Genomic DNA, 14,119 nt, shown 5'->3' with positions numbered 1-14,119 from the left:
CAGGGGCCCCTTTCCTGACCTTCTTGATTCAATGCCTTTCTTTACACTCAGTGGTAACAGAGGGGAGTTGCTGAACTTGGAGAGTGTTATGCAATAAATAGAAGCACGTGACCTGTAAAACTGCAAAATAATCTTCGAGAAGCATGTGGTGGGATCGCAAGGTCGGAACCGTCTCTCTGGGTTCAGGAAGTCAGCCTGGAGTTTCTGCTTATCAGGTTACCCACAGAGGCTGCTTATTCTCCCGAGTTCTTCCAGGATCTGGCCTGAAACAGAAATTGCAGGTTTCTGCCCCGCAGGGAAGCTGAACTGGGGTTTAGAGAAAAACGAGGTTTGTTGCCCAAACAGTAAGCATTGTGATAACTCAGGTTTCCACGGTTCTAAGCTGCTTAGTCAAACGTTGTGTCCCTTAGTTTGCCCAGAAAAGGACGCTGAGGCTTAGAAGGTCAAATTGTTTTTACAGATCCATCTGACTCCAAATCGCACCAAAGGGCAGTGACCTAACCGGGCGTTAGCCTCTCAGGAGGGCAGGGAGTGGGACCGGCGGCAGGAGGGTGAACATGAAGAGCATCACTCGTGGTGCCAGGTGTCTTGGGATCAAATTCCGATTTTGACATCCGTCTGTGAGGCCCCAGGCTTATTACTCAATGCCCGGTTTCCCATAAGTTTATGCCACCCTGCTCCTTCTACATCTTTCTGACTGATGGAATCTTGTAATAGAGGTGAAATATATAAGCTTTTGGAATTTCTGAGGAGGGGAACACAAGAATCTAGAGTCCTACACCAACGCACATCCTTAGAATACATAAATATTGTCATGGAAACCAAATTAAGATTTTTTTAATGAAAATCAATACATGGGGTGCCTGGCTGGGTCAGTCGGAACAGCATGGGACTCTTGATCTCAGGGTCATGAGTTCAAGCCCCATGTTGGGTGTAGAGATCACTAAAAAGAAATAAACCTAAAGAGGCGCCTGGGTGGCTCAGTGGGTTGAGCAACTGACTTCGGCTCAGGTCATGATCTCGCGGTCCGTGAGTTCAAGCCCCACGTCGGGCTCTGTGCTGACAGCTCGGAGCCTGGAACCTGCTTCGGATTCTGTGTCCCCCTCTCTCTCTGCCCCTCCCCAGCACTCACTCTCTCTCTCTCTCTTTCTCAAAGATAAATAAACATTAAAAAATTTTGAATTAAAAAAAAAAAGCTTAGAACTTTCAGCCCCACCCCCAACCTCTGGGGAAGAGGGATGGGCTGGAGGGTGTTAATCACCCATGGCAGGCGATTTGATCAGTCCTGTCTACACAATGAAACCTCCATAAAACCCCTAAACAACAGTTTGGAGAGAGTCCAAGTTGGTGAGCACATTGAGTTAGTGGGAGCGGTGCACCCAGCGAGAGTGGGGACGTGGCGCCCCCCTTCCCGCAGGCTGGGCCCTATGTCTCTCTCCCATGTGGCTGTTCTTGTGTCTTTAATAATAAACCAGTAATAATAAAGTGCTTTCCTGGGTTCTGAGAGTCATTCTAATGAATTCGCAAACTCGAAGGGGGGGCTGCGAGAACCCCTGAATTGATAGCTCCTTGGTCAGAAGTGCGGCGACAACCGGGGATTTTGAGTGGCATCTGAGGTGGAGGCAGGTCTCGCGGGGCTGAGCCCTTAATTGTGGGAGCTGACGCTAACTCCAGGGCAGAGTGTCAACACTGAATTGTAGGACAGCCACCCAGTGTCCAGGGAGTTGGTTACTGGTGTAGATAAAACCCACACATTTGTTGTCAGGCTCATTCAGGATTAACTTCAGTTTGATTCATTCAAAGCCCGTGCAAAATCCTTTTTTGTCATTTAATGTGACATAGCCATGGGAGTGCTACCCCATCATAGTCACATGTCCCACCCACACTCAAGGGAAGGGGGATCATATGAAGGTGTGGGTCATTGAGGGTCACCTTAGAATCCTACCTACCATAAAAAGTAAATAATTTTAAGTAGTTACTACCTTATTATGCTTTATCATATTATGACATAATTAAAAAAAAAAACATAGTTAAAGCCTCTGGCTCACCCACTGCTCTCACCCACTCATCACATCCTCCCAATCCTGGGGTATTTGTTATGATTTGGGTTTGACGGCACATGACGGAGACCCAAGATAACAGCATCTTAAACAGGGAAGCTTGCTTTTCCCTCCTGTCCATTTGTGGCAGTTCTACCGAAGGACCCCAGGCCCCTTCCCTATTGTTGCCCCATCCTCCCTACTCAACCCCCATGGAATCATTCTGTCTCGTACCAAGATGGCACACCATCAAATCCCACTTCCAGACACCAGGATGGACAGCACAACCCCCCAAACTGCAGGCGTCACTTTTGCTCACGTCCTATCGGCCGTATCTAGCGGCCAAGGAGCCTGGGAAATGTAGTCTTCGGCTGGGGACTGTCATGAAGTAGTGCCTCTGCCCCAGCGGCCAAGCCTGTGTCTTCATTTTGCAGATGGAGACACCAAGCTCAGAGTGCCGACGTCACCAGAAGGCGATGGATAAATCAAGGGCAGAAAGAGGCAAGGAGAACCTCCTTGTATCATAGCCCAAGACCAGGGCTTTTACCAGCTCCGAAGAGCTGATATCTCATCACTGATGCGGTAAGAGGCATTTAATGAAGGTGGGGAAATGCATACATTTGACGGACAAGTGCTGGGGGGGATCTAGCGTCCGGGTGTGAGATTGTTGGCGGCGTGAGAAAATACCGAAGCACCAATCCTGAACCCTGCCTTCCCCCCGTGCTCCTGCCCGGGCCACGCAGTGTGGTGGGGAAACTCGGGCTCTGCAGACCGCGCCTGGATTCTCTGGTCCAAAGTAGAAATAGCCTCGGCGACGTAATAAGATATTGGGTCCTTGCACGGCTTCCATTCCGGCGAGCAGATGTGCCCTAAGAGGTTTAACGTTCACGCAGCTCCTGGGCTATGAAAGCCCTCTCCCGAGACTCTCACAGATTTAACTTGTTTACTCTTTTCAGCAGCCTTGAGTGAAGTGCTATTACGTTCCCCATGTTACAGAGGGAGCAACTGAGGCACAGAGCGGTAGAGTCACTTGCCAGAGCTGGGAAGTGGCAAAACCGGGAATGGAATCCCGGCAGGGATTTGGCTCCAGGCTCTGTGCTCTCAGTCGGTAGGTTCTAGGGTCTGCCCCGTTATCTGCACCTGCTCCTCGTCGTCAGGAACAGAAAGAGAGTCCACAGGCTCTTGGCAAACGTGCAGAGCTTGGCTTTGGAAGCCCGGGCAGCGTGTCTGATCTCGCTCTCCAACGATCACGTAGCACCCACTGTGCCACCTGCACGATACCCATCACCTCTTCTTCCGCTGAGCCCAACACGAGCCCTCGTCCTCCCCACCTCGACCCCCGACATCCCCTCCCCAGGAGGAAGACAGATCCACCCAGGCTGCAGGGGAGTTTGAAGCGTTTGTGAATGGACAGCTGGTCCGTTTGAAGAAGGTGCTGGGACCCTGGGGGTGGGGTGGGGAGACCGACAGACAGACTGTGCCCAGAAAGGTGATGGCTTTGTGGGTGAGGCCAGGCTGCAGAAAACTGTGAGCATCACCGGCGAGGAGAGCAGGTAACAGGCAGTGGGCCGGCGAGCTGGAGGTGAGGTGAAGGGGGTGGGGGGGCAGGGGACAGGGGGCAGGGCGCAGGCTTGGCATCACAGCGGATGACAGGGTAGAGGCTGCCAGGAAAATCTTGCCTCCCTAGCAAAAAGAGAGTGACCCAGCAGGCAGGTCCTTCCTCACGGAACCCTCTCCCACCTGCAATAAGGACTCCGGGGGTGGAGGTGCAACAATGAAACGACGTGTGTTAACCATGGCAGGAAAGCAATACGGAAAAACTCTGGGTCGCTGACGGCATCGTCGGACCGCCAGCCGACTCCAGCCCCGTCCCACCAGCACACGAGAAAAACGGTGTATTTGTTGGATGGTGGAAGCCACCGGTGGCCCGGTTCGCCGTCACTTGCAGAGAGGAGCACCCCTGACAGAAACCCACTTATTCTGTGCCCGGCCCTGGGGATTCCACATTTAAGTAGTGTTACCACGCCCATTTGACAGAGGAGGAAATTGAGGCTCCGAGAGGGGGTGTCCCTTACTGGAGGTCACGGCCACTACATGGCAAAGGTCTGACTCCCACACCTTGCGGTGACCTCCCGGCTGGTGCCCAGGGACCCCACGGCACCAGGTGCAGAGTAGGCGGCCCATCAAGGTCTGATGAATCCCCAGATGGCCCTCCCCCAGGTCACTGACACCCGCCTCCCGACACTGCGAGTCTAAATTCTGGGGTTTTTTAAATTTTTTTTAACGTTTTTATTTATTTTTGAGACAAAGAGAGACAAAGCATGAACGGGGGAGGGTCAGAGAGAGAGGGAGACACAGAATCCGAAACAGGCTCCAGGCTCTGAGCTGTCAGCACAGAGCCCGATGCGGGGCTCGAACTCACGGAGCGCGAGATCATGACCTGAGCCGAAGTCGGACGCCCAACCGACTGAGCCACCCAGGCGCCCCCTAAATTTTGTTTTTAATGTTTCTTTTTGAGAGAGGGAGAGAGACAGCGAGCGAGCAGGGGAGGGGCAGAGAGAGAGGGAGACACAATTCGAAGCAGGCTCCAGGCGCTGAGCTGTCAGCACGGAGCCCGTCGTGAGGCTGGAACCCACAAACCGTGATCATGACCTGAGCTGAGGTCAGACGCTCAACCGACTGAGCCACCCAGGCGCCCCCCAACACTGGGATTCTAGGACCTGTGGGTTTAGAAAGTGGGCTCCAGGGTGTGATGAAATTTGGGTTGTCAAGAGTTGGAGACTTGCCACAGTCCATATTTCCGTCCCACCCCCTAAAACTGCCAATAAAATGAGAAACTGTCAAAACGTATCCTGGGGCACCCGGGTGGCTCAGTTGGTTGAGCAACCAACTCTTGATTTCGGCTCAGGTCATGATCTCACTGTTATGAGATCAAGCCCTGCATTGGGTTCCATGCTGAGCCTGCTTGGGATTCTCTCTCTCTCTCTCTCTCTCTCTCTCTCTCTCTCTCTCTCTCTCGCTCTGCCCCCCTCCCTCACACTCTCTCTAAAAATTACATTTTTAAATTGAAAAAAAAAAAAAAAAAGTATCCCAAACCAGGGCATAGGAAATGAAGATGCCACAAAAGAAAGAAAGAAAGTGGGGCACCTGAGTGGCTCAGTCTGTCAAGCGTCCAACTTCAGCTCAGGTCATGACCTCGCAGTTTGTGGGTTCGAGCCCTGCCTGGGGCTCTGTGCTGACGGCTCAGAGTATGGAGCCTGCTTCGGATTCTGTGTCTCCCTCTCTCTCTGCCCCTCCCCCACTCCTGCTCTGTCTCTCTCAGTCTCTCAAAAATAAATAAACATTAAAAACAAAGTGACTCAACAGCACCAGGAGTTGAGGCTAGCCAACCAGGAGCAAACCTGGGGAGCAACAGGGAAACAGGACTAGGCTTCTCTTCAAGAGTGTTCTTCTTCTTTTTTTAATGTTTATTTTTGAGAGAGGGTGCGAGACAGTGGGTGAGCAGGGGAGGGACAGAGAGAGAGGGAGACACAGAATTCGAAGCAGGCTCCAGGCTCCGAGCTGTCAGCACAGAGCCCCATGCGGGGCTCGAACCCACGGACCGTGAGATCAGGACCTGAGCCGAAGCTGGACACTTGAACTGACTGAGCCACCCTGGTGCCCAGGATTAGGCTTCTCTCCAAACCTGCCCTTCCTTCCCCTCCCCACCGCCTCCCCTCTCACCTCAGGAGACAGTGTGGCAACATTAGACGAGGTCAGGCCAGAACAGAGAGGCAGATTGTATTTATTTCCGTTTTCACCCCTCCCTGACTCGCCCCAGCCCCAGCTACCATCAGAAAAGGACCTGACTTGGCAACATTTCAGCCCTTCTCGGCATCCTGCTGAGGCTCCTGAAATGGAGAGGAGAGAGAAAATACTTTAAAACATCAAGAGCGATGACAACAACACTATAAAAATAATAGCATTTATACACTGTTTACTATGTGTCAGGCACCATCCCAACGCTCCCCACTCTAGTCTCCTTGCCATTTCTCAGACACACCAGACACATTCCTACCCCAGGGCCTTTGCACTTGCTGCTTCCTCTGCCGGCTATATTTTCCATAGATAACCCCCGATATCCGCACGACTCAACCCCTTCCTTCTTTCAACTGTTTACTTACCATCTTCCCAATAAGGTCTTCCCCGACCACTCAAGTTATCCCAGCACTACCCACCCCCACTCCTTTCCTGCTTTATTTTCTTCTCAGCACTTATTTCCACCTTCGATTTGCCTATGTGTCTTGTTCATTGTCTGTCCCCACCACTAGAATGTCAGCTTCACTAGGGCAGGAGTTCGCATCTGTTTTGTTCATGGCCGTATCATCCCCAGGACCTAGCACAGTATCCAACACAGAGTAAGTACTCAGCAAATATTTGTTGGATAAAGTGAAATCCAAGGAGGTAACGGCTATCATGGTTTCTGCTTGACAGAGGAGAAGACCAAGGCAGAGAGAGGTGAAGGCATTTGCCTGAAGTCACACAGCCAGTAAAATAGGGATTTGAAGCCAGACAATACCGACGTAACCATTGTCTATCCTTCCGTTTTTTAATACAGTTGATTGTCGTTCTTGTCCACCCAAAGCTGTCTCCCCATCATCCCTCCCCATGGGCTTAGGGAGACCAACTCCATTCCAAGTTGGAAATGGCCACATGATTCAAGACTGGCCAATGAGAGCTCCGTGTTCCCTTGGGCCTCAGTGATTGGTTCAGGGATGAACATGTGACCTAATCCAGGCCAATAGGGATTTATGCCACCAAGATAGGGAGCCTCTCTGAGAATAAAGTTAGCCCAGGGAAAAAGCAGAACACAGAGTAAGGGAGGGTCAGATTCTCAATGCCAACATTTTGCTGCCTGGATCAAGCCATTCCTGAAGCTAATTAGCCCCTAGACTTTTATTCTCATGAGCCAACTTTTTTGTTGTTAAGCCAATTTGAACTGGGTTCTCTGCTGCAATAAGAACATTCATGACTTATTCCAATAACAACTGCTGTTCACTTACTGAAGAAGGGTTTTGACAAGCTCTTAATTCACATCTAACATCACCAGCTTCAGCCTTGTGTGGCTGGCTGGTGGATCCAGGATTTGAACCGAAGTTCCTGTGACCCTAGAAGCTGCATGCATAGCTACTCTGGTATTCTGCGTATTGGCAGGTGTGAGAAACAGACGTCTCCTCTGCCTCCCCTGCCCCCATCCCCAGCATGGCTGCTTGAAAACAGACCTACTAAGTGCCTGGCACATAGTAGGCATTCCAAAAATACTGTGTAAATTTTAAAAAAAATTTTTTTTTCAATGTTTATTTATTTTTTTTGGGACAGAGAGAGAGCATGAACGGGGGAGGGTCAGAGAGAGAGGGAGACACAGAATCGGAAACAGGCTCCAGGCTCCGAGCCATCAGCCCAGAGCCCGACGCGGGGCTCGAACCCACGGACCGCGAGATCGTGACCTGGCTGAAGTCGGACGCTTAACCGACTGCGCCACCCAGGCGCCCCAAAAACAACTAATATAATGTGGACATTGTCTGGATCCTAATTCCCAACCCACCTCTAAAAAGATATTTTTGAGACACTTGAGTAGATCTTAGATGCCATTAAGACATTTTAAAATTTTTGTCGAGGGTGGGGGCGCCTGATGGCTCAGGTGATGCAGCATGCAACTCTTGATCTCAGGATTGTGAATTCAAGCCCCACATTGGGTGTGAGCCTACTTAAAAAAAAAATCAATAAAATTTTTGTTGGGGGTGAAAATGGTCTTGTACTTCTTTTAAAAACTTAATTTGTTGGGGTACCTGGGTGGCTCAGTCAGTTAAGCATCCAACTCTTGATTTCAGCTCAGGTCATGATCCCACTGTTTGTGAGTTCAAGCCCCATGTCAGGCTCTAGGCTGGCAGTGTGGAGCCTGCTTGGGATTCTCTCTCTCCCCCTCTCTCTGCTCCTCCCATGCTGTCGCTCTCAAAATAAACTTTAAAAATAAAATAAGAGATGCCTGTGTGGCTCAGGTCATGATCTCACAGTTTGTGAGTTTGAGCCCTGCATCGGGCTCTGTGCGGACACTCGGAGCCTAGAGCCTGTTTCAGATTCTGTGTCTCCCTCTCTCTGCCCCTCCCCCGCTTACACTTTCTCCCTCTTTCTCTCAAAACTAAACATTAAAAAATTTTTTTTAATAAAATAAAAACTTATTTATTAGAGATGCATACTGAAGTATTTACAGGTGCAATAGCGTGAGGTCTGGAATGTACCTTCAAACGCTAACATGCCAAAAAAAAAAAAAAGTGGAGAGGAAAATAGATGGACTAGGAGAAAGTCGGTAATAATAGTTGACCTGGTCGACGAGCACATGGGGCTCACTGTACGGGGCTCGCAATTAGTGTACGTGTCTAAAATTTTCCACCAAAGCGTGAAAAAAATCATAGCTTCCATTTATGTAAACGTCTAGAAAGTGCAAACTAATCTAGGAGGACAGAAAGCAGATCAGGGGTGGCCGGGGACAGGGCAGAGGGCAGGAGAAATTGCTGAAGGCGCCCTCTCAGGGGTCTTAAAAACCCAGTATCTGGGGCACCTGGCGGGCTCAATCAGAAGAGCACGTGACTCTTGAGCTCGGGGTTGTAAGTTCGAGCCCCACGCTGGGTGTGGGGATGACATAAATACATTAACGAAATGAAAATGCAAACTAAGGGGCGCCTGGGTGGCTCAGTCTGTTAAACGGCTGATTCTTGGTTTCGGCTCAGGTTGTGATCTCGAGGTTCTCATGGGATCGGTCCCCGAGTCACGCTCTGTGCTCCAAGCACAGTCCTCCCTGATCTTAGCAAGGAGGACTCACTGAGCTGGGTAGGACTAGGAGTAGGATGTTTCTGACTCCAAGCACAGAGCCTGCTTGGGATTCTCTCTCTCTCTCTCTCTCTCTCTCTCTCTCCCCTCTCTCGGCCCTTCCCTCCCTCTCCCTCTGTCTCTCTCTCTCTCTCTAATTAAGTAAATATTTAAAAAATTAAAAATCCAGGGGCTCCTGGGCAGCTCAGTTAGTTGAGTGGTTGACTCTTGACTTCAGCTCAGGTCATGATCCCGTGGGACCGAGCACCCAGGCGGGCTCTGTGCTGAGCACGGAGTCTGCTTGAGATTCATTCTCTCTCTCCCTCTGCCCCTCTTCCCCACTCACCCTCTCTCTTCTCTCTAAAAAAATAAATAAATGAAAAGAAATAAAAAATAAGAATCCAGTATCGGTGGCCAATAAATGGTCGTGTATATGCTTTAATACCTTAAGACAACGTTAGCAATGGAACTTTCTGCAGTAATGGGTTCTATGTCCTACATCTGCACTGCTTAACATGTGGCTGTAGAACTCTTGAAATGTGGCTAGTGTAGCTAACAAGTGAATTTTTATTGTATTTAATTTTAATGAACTTACCGTAAGTTGAAAAGCCGTAGGCTGTTATTGGGTGGCACAGCTTTACAACTGAAAGTGAAAGGAAGGGAGGGAGGGAGGGAGGAAGAAATTTAAAGCTCTTTTGAAAAAAATTTCATTGACATACACTGAGCCCTTCTTTGAGCCATGTACATTTACTACCTTAGATGAGGCATCTCTTGGAATCATCTCAACAACCCCATTTTACAGATGAGAAAACTGAGGTTCAGAAAAGGGTGTGGGTGACCTGCCCCGATCTTAACAGGGAGGACCGGCTGAGCTACGTTGTGAGTAGGTTGTTTCTGACTCCAAGACAGCGCCCGCCCTCAGCCCCGCCTCCGCCCCGCCCACCTCGCCTCCCTCACCTCACCTTTGGCCGGTTGTCTGCTACCTTTTCCTAATTTCCTCATCGATAATGCTCACAATCTTCTGCAGCCTGGCCTCATCCACAAAGCCATCGCCTTTCTGGGCACAGAGGGAAAAGAGCAGGGACATGTATGTCTCCCACCCCCCTCCACCGCCGCCCCCCCAACCCAGCACCGCCCTCCCTCCTGGTCTGGAACACACAATCACAATCACCTTCTTTGAATGGACCAGTTTTCCATCCACAAACACCTCAAACTCCCCTGTAGCCTGGGCAGATCTTTCCTCCTCCTGGGGAGGGAATGTTGGGGGTGGAGGGGAAGGTGAGAGCTCCTCTCCAAGCCCCTGGGTTCTCGGGACCCTAACTACCCACCCCCCTCACTCCCCCAGGCCACCGGCACACTCACAAAGCGTAGACAATTTGGAAATTGCAGCTCCAGACTCTTTCTCAGTAGAATGTACTGCAGGGAGGAGATGGGATCATGGGTTCACAGGATCAGAGGGTCATGGGGTCAGGGGAGGGGAAACAGGACCTCCTTCCAGACTTCCTGTCCAGCACTCCCCCCACCTCCAAAGTCAAAACTACTCACCCGAAGGCTGTAGCTTCAGAGGCCGCTGGACGCCGAGGGAAAGAGAAGGGAGACAGAGAGAGATGGAGACAAGATACTGAATCAGTATCTCCCCAGGCCCAGAGGGAGCCTGTGAACACCGGACTCCGATCCCATCCCATACTGCTAGCTCACCCAAGGCAAAAAAAAACCACAACAGTCCTCTGTATGGTCCACAAGCCCCCACGGTATCTGCCCCATTGCCTCCATTCACTCCCTGGCCCACTGCTCCAGCAAAGGAGGGAGGGAGGAAGCGCTTTTGAAAAAAATTTCATTGACATACACTGAGCCCTTCTTTGAGACATGTACATTTATTACCTTAGATGAGGCATCTCATGGAATCATCTCAACAACCCCATTTTACAGATGAGGAAACTGAGGTTGAGAAAAGGGTGTGGATGACCTGTCCCAATCTTAACAGGGAGGACTGGCTGAGCTAGGACTGGGACTACCCTCAGCCCCGCCTCCACCCCTCCTACCTCGGAACTCCTCCTCCAACACTGCATGCCTCACCACAGGGCCTTTGCACTGGCTGTTCCCTCTGCAGAATGCTCTTATCTACATGGTTCCCTCTCTCCCCTCCTTCAGGTCTTTACTCATATATCACCTTCTCAAGGAGGCCTTTCTGACTACCCCATAAAATTGTGAACCCCCCCCCCATTCCTTCTGCCGTTGGCACTGATCGCTTTTTTTTCTTTAGTTTACTTATTTATTTTGAGAGAGAGAGAGAACACAAGCGGGGGAGAGTCAGAGAGAAGGCGAGACAGAATCCCAAGCAGGCTCTGCACCATTAGCGCAGAGCCCAATGTGGGGCTGGAACCCACAAACTGCCAGATCATGACCCGAGCCAAGATCAAGAGTCGGAAGCCTAACCGACTGCACCACCCAGGTGCTCCAGCACTGATCACCTTCTACGATGCGAGATAATGTACTGTGTGCCATATTTATTGTTCATTCCGGCCCCCTCCACACCAGAACGTGAGTGCCACAAGGGACAGAGATCTCTGTCTTACGCACTCCTGTGTCCCTGGTGCCGAGGACAGGGCCTGGCACAAGGTAGGTGCTTAATAAATAGTGGTTGAATGAATGAATGAATGAATCCATGGAGTCAAAGAAAGCTAGAAAGGAGGAGAAGGGCAGAGAAAGAGGGGAAGATGAGGAAGTGGGGAGAAGGGGAGAGAGGCATTTACATCGGGAAAGGAAAAGAGACAGTGAGTTGGGGACAGAGACAGAGCAGGAGAGACCACCTGGGCAGAAAAAAATGGGGGGTGGGGGGAGTGAGACTGGGAGAGATAAGGGGGAGAGAATGTTCTAAAGCAGGAGAGAGACATGGGGATTGGGGGAGGTCCCTGCTGTTACTGTTGTCGTGGACCCAGAAGACCCAGCTCTGGGACCACCAAAGAGAACGGAAGCCAGCCTCCTTCCGCCTCTGCACTTGCGGTTCCTCCTCCCCTTGCCACCTCGATTGCCCTCCCAACACCCAGCTCTTCACGCGGAGGCCCCCTTCTCATCACCGCCTGAGAAAGGCCATCCCTGACCACCCAGTCTGGCATTCCCCCACCCCTCCCGGGCCTGGCTTTGGGTCTGCGTGGCCCAGCCTGGCCTGGCGAGAAAAGCAGGTGGCGCTGTTCAGCACTCCATCCATCCTCCGAGCAGGCCTGGCCCTCGGGGGGCAGCACGCTCCAAAATGAGTAAATGAGACTGAACGAATGAAGCTCAGAGCAGAGATTTGAAGCTAACAGTTCCCCAGCCCCAGAGGAAATGATAGGTGGAGCCAAGTTTCCAACTGGGAGTGGGGACTCCCTCCCCTCACCCGATCTTCAAATCCCGGAAGCCCCAGCGCCCACCCCCTCTGGGCTTTCCCCAAGGGGAGGAAGGCAGGTGTGGGCGGGGACGCCCCTCACCAGTAGATCACTCGAATCAGGATCTTGCTGTCCTCCGGTAAGTTCTCGAAGGTGGAGGTGAAAGCGGTGGCGAAGGAGTCGGTCTCCAGGATGGGCGCGGGAATAGAATCGGGAGTGGAATCCATCAACTTGGTGGCTGATGAGTCTGCCCTCGAGGTTGACCCAAGGGTGGGCCCCAGGAAATCAGCGGCCGTTGGAGTGTGGGCAGGAAGGGACTCTTGGGTGACAGAGCCGAATCCATTGGCGACTGATGGGAAGTGCTTCACACTGGGTGTGGGTGAAAGATCCTTGTCAGGCCACACAGGGGGCTCCAGAGCAGATTCTGAGGGTGGCTCCAAAGGTGGGGCTGGGTTCCCTAAGGATTCCGATGCAGGGGCAACGGCTGTGATTGGGACCCCGACTGGGAACGAGGTTGGGGCTGGGATCCGGGCCAGAGTCGGGGTCCTGATCGGAGTGGGCGTCCGGACCCGGGTCGGGATCTGTACTGGAGTCAGGGTCCGGACCCGGGTCGGAATCTGTACTGGAGTCAGGGTCTGGACCCGGGTCGGAGTCCCGACGGCAGTCGGGGTCTGGACAGGAGTCTCAGTCCAGACTGGGGTTGGGGTTTGGACCGGAGTCGGGGTCTGGACGAGAGTGGGGGTCCAGGCTGAGGCCGGGGTCTGGACAGGAGTCGGGGTCTGAGCGGGACTCTGGGCTCGGGCCGAGATCCGGACGGGATTCGGGGCCCAGCCCGGGCTCGAGGTCTGGCGGGGATCTGGGGTCCGGGCCGGGATCTGGACGGGACGCGGGGCCCGGACAGGGGTCTGGGCGGGATTCGGGGCCCGGGCCGAGATCTGGACGGGATTGGGGATCTGGACGGGATTCGGGGCCCGGACCGGGGTCTGGGCGGGATTCCGGGTGCGGGCTGGGGTCGAGGCCCGGGCAGGAGTTGGGATGCGGACCGGGATCGAGGACCTGACCGGCGTCGAAGCCCGGACCAAGGCCAAGACCCGGGCCGGGGAGGGGTTTGGGGCCCGCGCCTGGTTGTTCATGGGCAGCAGGGGGCCGGGGGGGGGGCGGGGTTGGGATCCCGCCCCGTCCTCCTTCCTTGGGGCGGGGAGAGCCTCACGCACACCAGGGTTCTAAAATGGGAGAAACCACAAGGGGGCACTGTTACATGGTGTTCCACGCTGTACACCGGTTCTACTGCGCTGGGCCTCCAGATCTCACCTAATTCCTGAACCCTACCTTCAAGGCAAGGAACACAGAGATTGCTGCAGCGTTCCTCTCACTATCGCTAACATTCAGGCCTTCAGTATGTTTCTTGAGTGCCTGCTGTGTGCACGGTCCTGTGCCGAGTGATTCTGGGAACAGAGCCCTGATCAGCAAACCCCTGGTCCAGTGAGCAGGTTCCCTGTCCAGTGGGGGAAACATAGCCATCACCAACCAACAACAGCCCAGTGTGGCCGGGGCTGGAGTAGGGGAGGCACAGGCAGAGGGGTCAGAGACAAGGCGAGAGAGGCACAGGAGCCTGCAGAATCCCAAAAGGTGCTAGAACCAGCCTGGGGCGGAGGGGGCTCCCTGAAAAAATAACTGGGTGGTCAGGAGAAAACTAAAAATAATAACTAGCAAAAATAACAAGAGTTTGCAGTTACACAGTGCTGAGTGCTACACATATAAATAACCACAGCTAGTAAGTGGCACAGCCAGGATTCAAATGGAAATTGTCAGGCTCCAGAATGCTGGTACTTAACCACTCTGCAAATGGCCCCATCGCCCTGTGAGCTC

At 52.5% G+C, this 14,119-nt stretch overlaps 1 protein-coding gene across 1 annotated transcript; it reads right to left on the bottom strand.

Moving 5' to 3' along the window:
* Window positions 1-5,805: 5,805 nt before the first annotated feature.
* SELENOV (selenoprotein V) lies at window positions 5,806-14,116 on the bottom strand. The gene is made up of 8 exons (XM_086689757.1): window positions 13,580-14,116; window positions 12,353-13,473; window positions 10,431-10,455; window positions 10,248-10,301; window positions 10,057-10,131; window positions 9,848-9,942; window positions 9,481-9,528; window positions 5,806-5,929 (listed from the first exon to the last, which is right to left on the bottom strand). Exons 1-6 carry the CDS (start codon window positions 13,769-13,771, stop codon window positions 9,865-9,867), a joined length of 1,545 nt encoding a protein of 514 aa, XP_086545883.1. The 5' UTR covers window positions 13,772-14,116; the 3' UTR covers window positions 5,806-5,929; window positions 9,481-9,528; window positions 9,848-9,864.
* Window positions 14,117-14,119: the final 3 nt, after the last annotated feature.

Source organism: Puma concolor, chromosome E2, assembly GCF_028749965.1.
Source record: "Puma concolor isolate L17-30 chromosome E2, mPumCon1.1.hap2, whole genome shotgun sequence".
Taxonomy (NCBI): Eukaryota; Metazoa; Chordata; class Mammalia; order Carnivora; family Felidae; genus Puma; species Puma concolor.
This window is presented reverse-complemented; position numbering and strand designations above follow the sequence as displayed.